At 43.9% G+C, this 16,128-nt stretch overlaps 1 protein-coding gene across 1 annotated transcript; it reads right to left on the minus strand.

The window, feature by feature from the left end:
- Positions 1-326: 326 nt before the first annotated feature.
- On the minus strand, positions 327-2,124 carry LOC309550201 (thrombomodulin-like; the record flags this gene model as incomplete). The annotated part of the gene is made up of 1 exon (XM_082250617.1): positions 327-2,124. Exon 1 carries the CDS (start codon positions 2,034-2,036, stop codon positions 327-329), a length of 1,710 nt encoding a protein of 569 aa, XP_082106743.1. The 5' UTR covers positions 2,037-2,124.
- Between the last annotated feature and the right edge of the window lie 14,004 nt (positions 2,125-16,128).

Genomic DNA, 16,128 nt, shown 5'->3' on the forward strand with positions numbered 1-16,128 from the left:
TATAGAAAGAGAGAGGGGGTGAGAGAGAGCGAGGGAGGTGAGAGAGAGGGAGCAAGAGAGAGAGAAGAGGGGTGAGAGAGGGGGAAGAGAGAGGGGGTGAGTGAGAGAGAGAGGGGTGAGAGAGAGGGGGGGTGAGAGAGGCGGTTCTAGCAAGTAGTGGCCAATAGAGTCTCAGGTGGAGGGGGGTGGCTTTTTTGCTGCCCCCCTGCAAAGTGCTGCCCTAGGCCTGGGCCTTGTTGGCCTAGGCCAAAATACAGCACTGCTTTACAGTTGTCATATGTCATCGTCAATGTCCTCCTGGTGGGAAGTCTATACCATTGTCACCACTAGAATTTCCACTGTGGAATCGTCTTTACCTGCTGAAGTACAACATACTTCTCATTGTTATTAATCTTGTAGTCAAAGTCCTGCTGACCCCTGTAGTGCTTCCTTAGCATGTAACACACCATAGCTATCAGAACAGTCAACATGGATACAATCCCGATGCAAATCCCTAGCAGTGTAGCTGGTTCTATGCTGAAGGTAACTTGCGGGAAGGAGTCTGGTGATGTGGCCTCTGTAGCGACTCCTCCTGGTCCTTCTGTCCCATCAGGAATGGAGTCTGGTGATGTGGCCTCTGTAGCGACTCCTCCTGGTCCTTCTGTCCCATCAGGAACACATTCAGCACCGTGGTCAGCGTGGCCCTCTGGACAGGTACATTTGAAAGACCCAAGTAAATTATTGCAAGACCACTTACATGGGCTCGCCAAACACTCATCCACATCCAGACATTTGCGCTCGTTTCCATCCAGGATATACCCTTCTGGGCAATGGCAGCCCTTTTCATTGCATTCAGGCTCACACTCATATGTATTGCAAACCCTTTTGCATTTTTTGGGATTGATTTTGCTAAGGACAAATCCTTCATTGCAAGCACACTCGAAGCCGCCAGGGAAATTTTCACAGATTTGTTCGCACATGGTAAACTCACACTCGTCAATGTCTTGACATTTCACGCCACACTCACCAGGACTCTCACAGTCAGAGTTGTCATTTGTATATCCAGACTTGCAGCCACAGGTGAAGCTGCCGTTGCTCTTGGTGCAGCTGTACCCGCAGCGATTGGGGTGGGTTGCACATTCATCATCTAAACAGGTCTTCCCATCTTCTGCAAGGTATCCCTTACTGCAACTGCAGGGAGAAGTAGGCGGTTTTGAGTTTGGATCACAATCCTGGCTACAGAGGTTGGGATCACAAGGTAAGGGCTCGGAGCATGATCTTTGGTCTTGTTTCAGAGTTAGCCCTGGGGGGCACTTACATTCCGGGGTGCCATTTATAACCGTACATTCAAAATCACACCCTCCATTCTCGATCTCACAAGGCCAGGCTCCTGGGGTCTTCTTGGTCCATTTAAATTGTCCATCTTCCTTATCTTCACAGATCAGATTTTCCTGGTTTGAAGGTATCTGGACCATGGTATCAGAAGGATAGAAGTTGCTCAAACTGAGGCCCATGCCATAGAATTTGTGAAAATAAGTGACGTTTGGTACCGTAAGTGGTTTACAAGACGCCGAATGACTGGATTCACATAACAAGCCATCCGATTTGAACATGCAGTCAGTCTCTTCCCAGGTGCCCCTATTGTTCATGGTGACACAGAGGCCACCAGAACCAGGACACTTCCGTTCATAATCATTCCAGAGAATAGAATTCGTATCACTCTCACCAGTGACCCAGGTAAAGCCCCGTAGAGGCAGGTTCACATCTGTGCATCCCTGTTTGGGTTTCAACCCAATCCAAACTTTGATATTGTCCGTCTTCACCTTGGAAAGGAATTGAGAAACAACCTGTGCTTGCTCTGAGCTTTTCACAGTCATCAGGTCTTGCATGTTGTTTTTACAGTCTTGACTTGCTTTTTCATATTTTCTCCTATCCCAGGATACGGAGTAACAGGCTTGATCAATGCACACAAACTCTTTTTGGCGCTCAGCCAATGAAGCCAACATGGCTAACTCTGACCAGGTGACCAGCACCCAAATGCCGTAGAGAAGAAGCATTATTATTGTTGTCGCAGGGTTGCAGATGAGTAGTGTTGCTGGCAGCAAGGCGGAGGGTAAGAGCAGGAAAAGTGCAAGTATTCCAGCTGGTAACGAGATAAAAACTGCACTCACAGAGGTGTGTGTCATGCCTAAAAGTCAGTGCCCAACTTTATACATTCCCAGCCCTCCCCTAGCAGCCTGTCACACAGAAGAAGGAAGGAAATGCCTGGAAGGAAGGGCTGGAGCGACTTGTAACACTAAGCAGAATGTTAAACTTGTGACACGGTGTGCGGGACAATGATCACTTATCTGTAACACCTCGTTCATTGATGGAAAGTGTTGCAAAGGTCTCCCACAATCAAAAGGACTTCTTTACTTTAGTGAGGGTGCAGTAGGAAACTTGGACAGGATCCACACTGACAAACCGTGCCAGGCTCATTAAAAAGCATACATTCAGCGGTGAGAAAATCATTATCAGATTTACGTTTCAGGTTGCGCAGATGTTTCTCATTCTAACAAACAAATGCAGATTCCCTCCAGAGCCGCTGACAATGGCATCCTCTAAATAAAGGAAGGAGTTTGGGATGAATTCAGTCTTGCATTAACCACTTGACCACCACCGGGAGGTTTTACTACCTTCATGACCAGGGCATTTTTTTTTTGCTATTTGGCACTTTGCTATTTTAGAATATGAAAAAACTAGAACAACATGGACTTTATAGGCACTAGCAGGGCTTTTTTTTCAGTGGGAACGCGGGGGAACGCAGTTCCGGCACCTCCAGCACTAAATGTATGTAATAGCCAGGGGTGCTGGGGTGTGCTACAGGATCTATTAATGCTGGCTGCTGGGGATCTATTGTCATTCGAGGGGATCTATTTTTGCCTGAGGGGGAGGTCTGTTGTTGCTGTGGGGAATCCATTGTTGCTGGAGGTGGCTCTTCTGTGGCTGGGGGTCAGTTGTTGCTGGGAGGGATCTGGAGAGTCTATTGATGCTGGCTGCGGGTGGGATCTGTTTTTACTGTCGGGGGTCTATTGTTGCATGTGGTCCATTGTTGCCGGGGAATCCATTGTTCCTGGCTGCAGGAACAACTATTTTACTGCTTTTCTTGTTAACGTTAACAAATAGTACTTGGTTCTATATTCTCTGAAAGGGGCAGTACTGGGAGGTGGGTGGGGGTTGGAACCAAGGAACGATGCTTGAAGGTTGATAGGGACGGAGACAATGGGATACCTAGAAAGGAGGAGTTCCTGCACCTATTATCTGAGAAAAAAAGCCCTGGGCACTAGTAAAACAAATTCATACATTTTATTAACCACTTCTACACTGGAGGACACATTAGGCACCTTTCAGGGGGGAGGGGGGAATGGGTACCTGTTTTTTACAGGTACCCTTCCTCACTTCCGGGAGACAGTGTCGCGGCACCATCCCTCGGAAGTTCGGCCCTCCTCCTCCTTTCCCCGCCGCTGGGCCATTTGGAAAGCACAGCGCACTTCACGCATGTGCAGTAGGGAACCGCAAATGGCTGTGCAGCACCTGACAGCTAATCTGAAAATCAGCAGGGGTGCCGACATCATGGGCTCCCTGGACAGGTAAGTGTCTTTTATTAAAAGTCAGCAGCTATAGGATTTTATAGCTGCTGACTTTTAACTTTTTTTTTTCCCCAGGCGGAACTCCTCTTTAACCACTTCTGCCTAGGAAGATTTTCCTTCTTAATGACCAGGGCCTATTTTGCGATTCGGCACTGCGTGACTTTAACGGACAATTGCGCGGTCGTGCGACGCTGTACCTAAACGAATTTGACGTCCTTTTTTCCCCACAAACAGAGCTTTCTTTTGGTGGTATTTGATCACCTGTGCGATTTTTTGATCATGCGCTATAAACAAAAAAAGAGCGTCAAATTTTGCAAAAATAACAATATTTTTCACATTTTTTTATATGACATCCCCCCCCCCCAAAAAATGTAAAAATCAAAATGTTTTAACATTTTTGGCCAATTTGTTTTCTGCTACATATACTTGGTAAAAAAAAAATCACAATAAGCGTCTTTTGATTGGTTTGCGCAAAAGTTATTGCATTTACTAACTAAGGGAAAGATTTTTGTCATTTTTGTTGTTTTTTTTTTTAACGAGTAATGGCGGCGATCCGCGATTTTTTTTGCAGGACTGCGACATTGCGGCGGACAGATCGAACCCTTGACTGACATTTTTGACACTTTTGGGGGTACCAGTGACAAAAAAAAATCGCAGATCGCCGCCATTACGCGTTAAAAAAAAACAACAAAAATGACAAAAATCTTTCCCTTTGTTAGTAAACGCAATAACTTTTGCGCAAACCAATCAAAATACGCTTTTGCAATTTTTTTTACCAAAAATATGTAGCATAAAACAAATTGGCCTAAAATATTAAAAAATTTTGATTTTTAAATTTTTTTTTTTTTTTTGGGAATTTCATATAAAAAAATTTGAAAAATATTGTTATTTTTGCAAAATTGTCGCTCTTTTTTTGTTTATAGTGCATGGTCAAAAAATCGCACAGGTGATCAAATACCACCAAAAGAAAGCTCTGTTTGTGGGAAAAAAAGGACGTCAAATTAGTTTAGGTACAGCGTCGCACGACCGCGCAATTGTCCGTTAAAGTCACGCAGTGCAGAATCGCAAAATAGGCCCTGGTCACGAAGGGGGTAAAATCTTCCGGGGCTTAAGTGGTTAATAAATGATTTACTATCGAGCTCTAATATTCATTGGTTGAAGTTTCCGACAATTGTAGAAGAAAGAAAATGTTTCTCATTCTAACAAACAAATGCAGATTCCCTCCAGAGCCGCTGACAATGGCATCCTCTAAATAAAGGAAGGAGTTTGGGATGAATTCTGTCTTGCATTAACCACTTGACCACCACCGGGAGGTTTTACTACCTTCATGACCAGGGCATTTTTTTTGCTATTCGGCACTTTGCTATTTTAGAATATGAAAAAACTAGAACAACATGGACTTTATAGGCACTAGTAAAACACATTCATACATTTTATTAACCACTTCTACACTGGAGGACACATTAGGCACCTTTCAGGGGGGAATGGGTACCTGTTTTTTACAGGTACCCTTCCTCACTTCCGGGAGACAGTGCCGCGGCACCATCCCTCGGAAGTTTGGCCCTCTTCCTCCTTTCCCCGCCGCTGGGCCGTTTGGAAAGCACAGCGCACTTCACGCATGTGCAGTAGGGAACCGCAAATGGCTGTGCAGCACCTGACAGCCAATCTGAAAATCAGCGGGGGTGCCGACATCATGAGCTCCCTTGGCAGCTAAGTGTCTTTTATTAACCACTTAAGCCCCGGAAGATTTTACCCCCTTCGTGACCAGGGCCTATTTTGCGATTGGGCACTGCGTGACTTTAACGGACAATTGCGCGGTCGTGCGATGCTGTACCTAAACGAATTTGACGTCCTTTTTTTCCTACAAACAGAGCTTTCTTTTGGTGGTATTTGATCACCTGTGCGATTTTTTGATCATGCGCTATAATCAAAAAAAGAGCATCAATTTTGCAAAAATAACAATATTTGTCAAATTTTATTATATGAAATTCCCCCCCCAAAAAAAATGTAAAAATCAAAATGTTTTAACATTTTCGGCCAATTTGTTTTCTGCTACATATGCTTGGTTAAAAAAAAAAATCGCAATAAGCGTATTTTGATTGGTTTGCGCAAAAGTTATTGCGTTTACTAACTAAGGGAAAGATTTTTGTCATTTTTGTTGTTTTTTTTTTTAACGAGTAATGGCGGCGATCCGCGATTTTTTTTGCAGGACTGCGACATTGCGGCGGACAGATCGGACCCTTGACTGACATTTTTGACACTTTTGGGGTTACCAGTGACATTACTACAGTAATCAGTGCTATACATATGCACTGTTACTGTAAAAATGACACTGGCAGGGAAGGGGTTAACTTTATTGGGAAGGAGGGGTTATGTGTGTCCCTAGGGGCGTGTTTTACTGTGATTGGATGTGGCTACTGGTGTAAGAACAGAGATCAACGGTCCTACATAGCAGAACCGTATGATCTCCATTCTTACAGCCCATTCACACTGCCGCGACAGGATTTTGTGGGGCGACCTGTGCACCGCGACCTTGGCGCGACTTGCACGGACTTCATATAATTGAAGTCAATGCAAGTCGCCTCCAGGTCGCCCCAAAGTAGTACAGGACCCTTTTTCTTGTGTCGCTCCTATTAGAATGGGTCCTGTACTATTCAATGGCGAGCGACCGACCGCAACTTGTCAGGCGACCAAGTCGCCTGACAAGTCGCGCTAATGTGAATGGACCCTTACAAAGGGAAGAATGACAGGCGGCTTTGTTTACATCAGCCGCCTGCCTTTCTCCCTTCACAGCGGACGATCGCGAGTGACCGGCGGACATCGGGTCCGCCGGTCACACGCGCGGACATGTTAGGGAACGAGCCGGGGCGGGAGCGCGCCTCCGGGGGCGCGCACTCGCCCGCTATTGGCTCACAGGCTAGTGATGTACTGATACGTCACTTTGCCTGGCCGGGGCTGACCGCCGCAGTATATGGCGGTGGTCGGCAAGCGGTTAAAGGCATCATTGATAAACAAACATACATTGTCTACAATATAATTTTCATAATATTGGAAACATTGTAGTCACATCTTATTATCCCAAAAAAAAAAAAAAAAAAACCTGTTGATGCCTTCACCTATTTTATCCCTCATTTACCACAAAACAAACCGTAAAACCAAAAATAAAACAAAACAAAAAACAAAAAAAATTGCTTCTTTCCTTCCCTTCCCCTCTCACCCACCTTCCTCTCATCCAATGGCACCAAATTTGTTCCCCATAGGGTCAATACTCCATAAGAGCTTTTCCTTCTTCCGAGAGAATAAATAGATTCCAGGCTTCCCAGGTTTGCTTATATTTATCCCTATTATGTCTAGAGGTGAAAATTAAATCTTCCAACTTATTTATTTCCTCGACCTTCATTACCCAATCTTTTACCGTAGGTGCTAACTCTTTCTTCCACTTTCTCGGAATACATGCTCTTGCTGCATTTAATAATTGATTTACTATCGAGCTCTAATATTCATTGGTTGAAGTTTCCGACAATTGTAGAAGAAAGAAGATGTTTCTCATTCTAACAAACAAATGCAGATTCCCTCCAGAGCCGCTGACAATGGCATCCTCTAAATAAAGGAAGGAGTTTGGGATGAATTCAGTCTTGCATTAACCACTTGACCACCACCGGGAGGTTTTACTACCTTCATGACCAGGGCATTTTTTGCTATTCGGCACTTTGCTATTTTAGAATATGAAAAAACTAGAACAACATGGACTTTATAGGCACTAGTAAAACAAATTCATACATTTTATTAACCACTTCTGCACTGGAAGATTTTCCCCCTTAATGATCAGGCCATATCTTGCGATTCGGCACTGTGTTACTTTAAGGGACAATTGCGCGGTCATGTGACACTGTACCTAAATAAAATTGATGTCCTTTTTTTCCCATAAATAGAGCTTTCTTTTTGTGGTATTTGATCACCTGTGCGTTTTTTATTTTTTGCGCTATACACAAAAAAAAAAAAAACGACAATTCTGAAAAAAAATCAATATTTTTCACATTCTGTTATATAACAAAAAATCAAGTGGCATTTAGCCCCGGTTCACACTGAGGCGACCTGTGAGGCGGCCTGGTATCGCCTCCCATAGGGAAGCTGCGGACCCGTTCTAATAGGAGCGACACAAGTCGCTCCGACTTAGAAAAAGGGTCCGGAGCTTCTTTGGGGCGACCAGGAGGCGACCGCCATAGACTTCAATGTTATGAAGTCCGTGGCGGCCGCTCCGAGGTCGCGGCCCCCCGATGTGAACGGGGCCTTACAGTCCCAAAACAATTGGGGGTACCCTCCTTATTTCCACTTACCGGGATGATGGCCATTGACACTAGGTACTAGGTGATGAGACAACAAATCTCTGTTATATAACATTCCCAAAAAAAAAAAAATTAAAATCAACATTTTTTAACATTTTAGGCCAATTTGTTTTCTGTTACATATTTTTGGTAAAAAAAAAGAATCGCAATAAGCATATTTTGATTGGTTTGCGCAAAAGTTATCACGTCTACTAACTATGGGAAAGCTTTATGTCATTTTTATTGTTTTTTTTTTTATTAGTAATGGCGGCGATCTGCGATTTTTTGCGGTACCGTGACATTGTGGCGGACAGATCGGACCCCTAACTGACATTTTTGACACTTTTCGGGGTACCAGTGACCTTACTACAGTAATCAGTGCTAAAAATATGCACTGTTACTGTAATAATGACACTGGCAGGGAAGGGGTTAATACTGTTGGTGATCAAGGGGTTAAATGTAAGCCTAGGGGAGTGATTCTAACTGTGGGGGTGTTGGGCTTTTGAAATGATCATAGAGACATGTGATCCTATATAGCAGGGTCACATGGTCTCTGTGATCATTGCAGGCAGAAGAACGGTCGGCTGTGTTTACATCAGCTGTCCTTCCTTCTCTCTCATTAGGGAGAGATCACGGGTGTCAGGCGGCAATCGGAGCCGCATGACACATGCGCCGGCATTTCCGCTGATGAGTGGGGGTGGGAGCGCGCCGGCACACGCTCGCCCCCTAGCTGCAGGCGCGCAACCAACGTATACCTACGTCAGGCCCTGCCGCAGTGTAACTGCAGCGGGTGGTCAGGAAGAGGTTAAATTAAGTGCACATTTTAATTAATTTGCTTCTACCATCTCAAAAGTAATAACAACTGTACAGCTCACCTCAGTGGTCAGTCCTACAGAAGGCTTACCAACAGGGCCGTCTTTAATATTGATTGGACCCTGGGCAAACATTTTCTTGGGCCCTCTTGAATCCACTTATCAACTATTTGCGGGCAGTGCGGGCTCAAGGGGCAGCTGCTTTGGGCCCCACAACAATGACTGGGCCCGGGGCAGCTTCCCCTTTTGCCCTGCGTTAAAGATAGCCTTGCTTACCAATGGTTCGGAGCTGATGTTTCTCTAGCATGGGGTGCACTATGAAGAGATTACTAACAAATCCCACCATAAATCCATTGCCATGCTGTGTTGAATGTCAGAGTTTTACAATGCCTCATGGGGTGTGTTGCAAAAGCTGGAGGGCCGTGGTTTGAGGATCCCTGTTACATAGTCACTAGTACTACTTGAAGCGCTGGCCCAAGACATTGTGCTGCCTGGGTCCAAGAATGAAATGCTGCTCCCCCCCCCCCCAAAAAAAAAAAATCACGCCCAACAAAAGGCCCCCACATCCTTTTTTAAAAAAATAAATATAACCTTTAGAAAATATTATATATACTGTTATCTTCTTCCATAACTCACTACCAGACCGGTCCACCAAACACCCACTGTCTGTCCTCCGTCCTCCTGTTACTCCTGTGTCTGCAGTGCCCACCGCCCTAGGAGATCCAGCCTGCCCTGCGTGAGATGGAGTGCGCTGATGTCTGAGGTCATTGCACACAGCACAATCACGTGAGGGAAGTTCCCCGGAGGAGAAACTCTGCTGCCTCCTCATACTCATCAGTTTGCACTATGGGCAGCAGTATGAGATGGGGAAATGCCACTCAGAACACGCCGCAAACTGGTGACACACAAAACTGCTGTAAAAAAAAAATATTGGGAGTCAATTTGCTGCCCCTCTCCAAGTGCTACCTGGGTCCAATGGACCCAGTGGGACCCATGGTAGGGCCGACTCTGACTAGGTGATTGTGTATATTTTTTATTGTATATGTGAGCCATCTGCAGGTGGTTAAAGTGGAACTCCTTAGTTGTGAATAGAGTGGAAAAACATGTCATGTTCCCCTGATGTCACACGCCAGCCGGCGTTGCGTTCCAACCAGTGGTCCGCACAGCAAAGATCTGGAACTTGTTCCTCTCTTTCCAGAGATAGCACCCTGGATTACGGTTTTCCATCTCAGAGCTTGGACACCTGGATTTCCCCGCCGCTGAAGCAGCCTCACCTGAGATGAGCTTTACCTTTCATTGTTATGTGAGTTTTTATTTGGCAATCTGCCGTATGCTTAATAAATATTGCACTTAGAGGCACTCTCCTGTTTCTTTATTTTCCCCAGAAGAGTTGAAGCTGTCATAGCTGCAAAGGGTGGGCCAACTCAATATTGAACCCTACGGACTAAGACTTGGATGCCATTAAAGTTCATGTGTGTGTAAAGGCAGGCGTCCCAATACTTTTGGTAATATAGTGTATGAGCAAGGCCCTCATGAGCACACATTGGGGGGAGGACTGAGGCCAGAGTGTTCATACTGAACCTTCATAGCAGGATCACCAAGTATTCTTTCAATAAAAGCTGCAGTTTCTAAAAAGAATGAAGTCCACTTTTGAAATTAGTACAAGGGGGGGGGGGGGGTTTGGGACTTTGAATGAAGCACACGGTGGGATTGGCCATGCACCTCCATCCCTAATCGAATGCAAAAAGAAGAAGGGTTGGGACTTTAAATGAGGGACATGGCTAGGTTGGCAGGAAAAGTCACATATGTATTGTACATACAGGTATAAAACATGACATATAGAATATATATAATCAAATACATAGGCTAGTAGAGGAGTCCCCAATTTCACATTCATAAAACCAACAAGGTAAAATGTCAAGAAGTAACACAGTAGTATAATGTAATCACAATGTAAATAAGTCAAATGATAAGGGAGTAATAAGCTATATCGAAGCATCGTAGACTCAACATGTTTCGTGGACCCAATCGCCACTTCGTCGGGAGTGGATGCATGATATTGATCTATAAAATATGAATAAAAAATTGGCATAAAAATGGAAAATTGAAGCGGGGAAATGGGGAAAGGGGAAAACTAGCCTATGTATTTGATTACCGTATTTTCCGGCGTATAAGACGACTGGGCGTATCAATCGACCCCCCTAATTTTCAAGTTAAAACATAGGTTTTGGGCTATACTCGCCGTATAAGACTACCCCCTTCCGAAGCAAGGCAACACCATTGAAAAACATCAAATTTCTCATAGATCTCCAAGGTACCCCAAGTACTGTAATACATGTAATCTCTCATAATATCTCCAAGGTACCCTAAGTATAAGTATTACCAGTAGATGTAATCTCAAGACGCTGGCTGTGTGAGAATCCTTTACCGGTATACCGGTATGTACCGTAGCTTCGGCTACATACAGTATACCGCGCTGAGCCAATCACAATGAGCGATGTATTCTATTATTGAATGCAAAGCCTGCTCGGATTGGCAGAGTCAGAGAGGCGGGCTGATGTTACTCCGCCAATCCGAGCAGGCTTTGCATTAAATAAATGAATACATCGCTCTCCCTGATTGGCTCAGCGTGGTACACTGTATGTAGACTGAGCTACGGCACATACGGTATACCGGTACAGGATTCCCACACAGCCAGCGTCTTGAGAGATTACATCTACCGGTAATACTTATACTTAGGTTACCTTGGAGATATTATACGCGGCGTATAAGACGACCCCCCATTTTTGGGGGATTTTTTTGAGGTTCTTATACGCCAGAAAATACAGTATATATATTCTATATGTCATGTTTTATACCTGTATGTACAATAAATGTGTGACTTTTCCTGACAACCTAGCCATGTTCCTCATTTAAAGTCCCAACCCTTCTTCTTTTTGCACTTTTTAAATTACAATAACGTGTTACTTAAAGTCATATGAATTTTTAGTAGCTTATATCTAAATTAAACAATTGTAAGATCCTAAAGAGAACTATTTGAGGTTTGGGCTCGTAATTGTAGGACTGAACTATCAGCATAGACAAGTTATATTGAACTGCTAATGATGAACAGAAGCTCAGATGTTTATTGGAAAGCCAAATAGACAAATATAAATTTAAATGCAAACCACTTCACAGTTCACAAATATAAAAAGAAAAATGTCCCGAAGCTTTCTATGGCTGTGCCATTCTGCCAGGCTATCAGCAGGGTTTACTATCTGGATATAGCAATTAGACTAACGAGCTATCTGGCAGATTTTAGGAACTGTATTATGGTATAATTTAATTATGCTGCAATTGTCTGGATAATTCCAGTATAGTGTGCCATTTTGAAGCTGGCTTTTTTTAAATGGGCTGTTTTCTCAAAACGTTCAAATGCTTAATTGTGCTTAACATATTCGAATGAATGGGCCTTGTATAATTTCAACCGGGGGCCTCTTGGGATCGGAGGATCCATTGCGTGACCCTCTATGTCATTAACCACTTTAGCTATGTGTGAGGGTCGTCTAAAGGTCAACAGTGCTTTGCTGGCAAGAAGCTTTTGTGGATCATTCTAGAACTGTTAAGAAGAAAGACAAGCAATTGGTTGATTCAGTTGGACTTTATGCATTTCTTTATGGAGCAGATAAATGAAATTGGGGAATCTTCCAAAAGAAAGTAGAACAAACATTTTCTACAATTGTCCTATATTAGGATTGGTTGCCTAGCCTATACTGACCTATGTTTAAAAGTGGACTTGGTACGTGGCTTGGCGCATGGCATGATAGGATGCTGTTCTCTGCAACAACCACTGGCTTTACAACCACATTAATGCCGCCACATTGACGCTGATGGGCGGCCACAGCTACAGTGAGGGTCGCCTTGCTCCCGGCACCCAGAAAGAAGGAGAAATTGGAAGTTTTTTTGCCCGTCCTGACCCAAGCATGAGAAGCTCCCAAGATGGCGCTGACCCAATCCACAGGATCTCCGGACCCCGCACAGGTGAGCACAAGGCCCAAGACACAGTGGGTCTACCCGTCCCGGAGCCCCTCACCATGATCACAAGGTTCCAGGAGAGGCTGGGACATATAATCTTACATCAAGGCCTTACCTACACACTATGACATAGAGGCCTATGTTACCAGGCTAGAACGTACATGTAAGCAGGAGCTTTTAGATCTCTGTAAAGACTTGGGCCACAGAGTTGAGGAGGTAAAGCAAGTGCTGGAAGAGTCTATTGCAAAGCTTAATGATCATGATGCAATTCTACAAGACCGCACTATACAAATTCAGCATTTATATTACAGCCTGGATGATCAAGAAAACAGAAGTCTCCGCAACAACATGCGCATACGCGGCCTCCCTGAAACAGTGGAGCCTAAAAATCTGGCTTCTGCGGCCATGTCTATCTTTAACCAGCTCTTGCAACTGCCAAAGGATTCTCCTATTGAGCTGGATCGCATCCATAGGACCCTCGCAAACCTAATCCAGCTTATTCATATGATGTCATTTGTAGAATCCACTTTTTCAAAATTAAATCTGATATGTAGGCTGCTCGCTCACAGGACACTATCTTGTTTAATGATGCACCAGTTATGTTGCTAGCTGATCTCTCCAAGCAAACCTTGGCAATGCATAGAGCTCTCAGACCTGTGACAGAGGCATTGCAATCCAAACGAGTCAAATACCACTGGGGCTTTCCACTCCAGCTCTCTGCATCCCACGATGGCAAATCTGCAAACTTTCGTACCCTTGGTGACCTGGCTAACTTTTTAGGGACTTTTGAACACCCCCAAATCGCCATCCCAGATTGGCCTCTGAAACCTGCAACAACCGGTCTTCCTCTCACTACAGGCTGGAAGTCCTGTGGACTGTTCTCTATGTTATAATATATGTTTTTTTTTCCTTTTTCCCAAAGGGGGAAGAGGGTTTTCCTTTTTCTTTTTCTGGCAGTTGGGGCAGGGGGCTCTGTGCGCCTTCCATGTTTCCTACCTTATGGCTTTCTTCTTGCCTCTCTTCCATAAAGGCCAGATTTGTGGAGTGCACGACTAATAGTTGTCCTCTGGTTAGATTTTCCCACCTGAGCTGTGGATCCCTGCAGCTCCTCCAGAGTTACCTTGGCCCTCTTGGCTGCTTCTCTGATGAATGTCCCCCTTGCCCGGCCTGTCAGTTTAGGTGGACGGCCATGTCTTGGTAGGTTTGCAGCTGTGCCATACTCTTTCCATTTTCAGATGATGGATTGAACAGCGGTCCGTGAGATGTTCAAAGCTTGGGATATTTTTTTATAACCTAACCCTGCTTTAAACTTCTCCACAACTTTATCCCTGACCTGTCTGGTGTGTCCCTTGGCCTTCATCATGCTGTTTGTTCACTAAGGCTCTCTAACAAACCTCTGAGGGCTTCACAGAACAGCTATATTGATACTGAGATTAAATTACACACAGGTGGACTCAATTTACTAATTAGGTGACTTCTGAAGGCAACTGGTTCCATTAGATTTTAGTTAGTGGCATCAGAGTAAAGGGGGCTCAATACAAATGCACGCCACACTTTTCACATTTTTATTTGTAAAAAATTGTGAAAAACATTTATCATTTTCCTTCCTCTTCACAATTATGTGCTACTTTGTATTGGTCTATCACATAAAATCCTGATAGAATTTACGTTTTTACGTAATTTACGTTTTTGGTTGTAACATGACAAAATGTGGAAAAGGGGTAGGAATACATTTTCAAGGCACTGTACTCCTGACCCCTGCACTCTTTATTGCACATTACATACACCTAACCAAAGTGTTTATTGTCTCAACAGTTGCTGGTTGCTAAGTAGTCACTAAGTAGTCAGTAAGTCACTGACAATGATAATGAACTTCCTCATAAAGGTAGGCAGTGTGCAACAAAGCACACGCAATGAAAGAAGTTTTTTTTAACCCCTTAAAGATCAGGCCTTTTTTCTGACATTTGTTGTTTACAAGTAAAAAACTGTATTTTTTGCAAAAAAAAAAACACTTAGAAACCCCAAACATGATATATTTATTTTTAAGCAGAGACCCTAGAGAATAAAGTGGCGTCTTTCAAATGCAATAATTTGGGAAAAAATACACTTAATTTTTTAAAAAAAACATTACAATTAGACCAATTTTTTTTATATAATGTGAAAGATGATGTTATGCCGAGTAAATAGATACCTAACATGTCATGCTTTGAAATTGCGCACGCTCGTGCAATGGCTTCGGTATTTAACAATCTCCATTGGCGCCACTTTAAACATTTTAACAGGTTAACTGATAAGAGTTACAGAGGTAGTCTAATGCTAGAATTATTGCTCTCACTCTAATGATTGCAGCGATGCCTCACATGTGGGGTTTAAACACCGTTTACATATGCGGGCGCGACTTACGTATGCGTTCACTTCTGCCCCTTTCTTTTTTTATCACTTTTATTCCTTTTACAAGGAATGTAATCATCCCTTGTTATAGAAATAAGCATGACAGGTCCTCTTTATTGAGAGATCTGAGGTCAAAAAGAACAAAAAAAAGAAATTTTGGCTTAAAAAAAAAAAAAAAAAACCTATCTGCCCAAGAACAGGAAGTGACGTCAGATGTCGCTCTGGTCCTCCAAGGACATAGAGCTGACTGGAGGCTATCTTGCCCTCACTCGACTTCCTGCCTAGCCACTGGATCAGTTCTGGGCTTACTGATGGCTTCGGTAGGCTCAGAAACTATAGGCAAACGTGGGGGGGGGGGGGCACCTTTCCCGCCGCCTATAAAAGTGATCCCGTAGCGAATCCGCCGCTGGGACCACTTTTATCTGAAAGCCGGCCGCCTAACTGAATGTGTCTGTTAGAATCTAGCTTGTGGCAATATTATTAAAACATATTTAGTGGGATAGGTGTGCCATTTATACAGTTAGATACAGGCTCAAGTTTTATTTAACCATGTTTCTTTAAACTCCTCCCATGCACTAGTTGGCCACACCCACTATTTCAAGCGCCACACTACAAAAGCTGTCTCATTTCTCTCCTCTGGGTGCTCCAGATCTTTACCAATCTTAGCAATACTCCGGATAGCACCAAATCTCTCTCTGAATCATGTGAAACTAGCAGTCAGAGGCAGCAGTGCCTTGGGTGATATCGCACTGTACATATACAGCTATTAAGCACTTTAGCCCCTGAGGATTTGGCTGCTCAAAGACCATTTTGCGATTCGGCACTGCGTGACTTTAACAGACAATTGCGCGGTCGTGCGACGCTGTACCCAAACAAAATTGAAGTCCTTTTTTTCCCACAAATAGAGCTTTCTTTTGGTGTTATTTGATCACCTGTGCAATTTTTATTTTTTGTGCTATAAACAAAAAAAGAGCGACA

The sequence above is a fragment of the Pelophylax lessonae genome, assembly GCF_965119305.1.
Source record: "Pelophylax lessonae genome assembly, chromosome: 3".
NCBI lineage: Eukaryota > Metazoa > Chordata > Amphibia > Anura > Ranidae > Pelophylax > Pelophylax lessonae.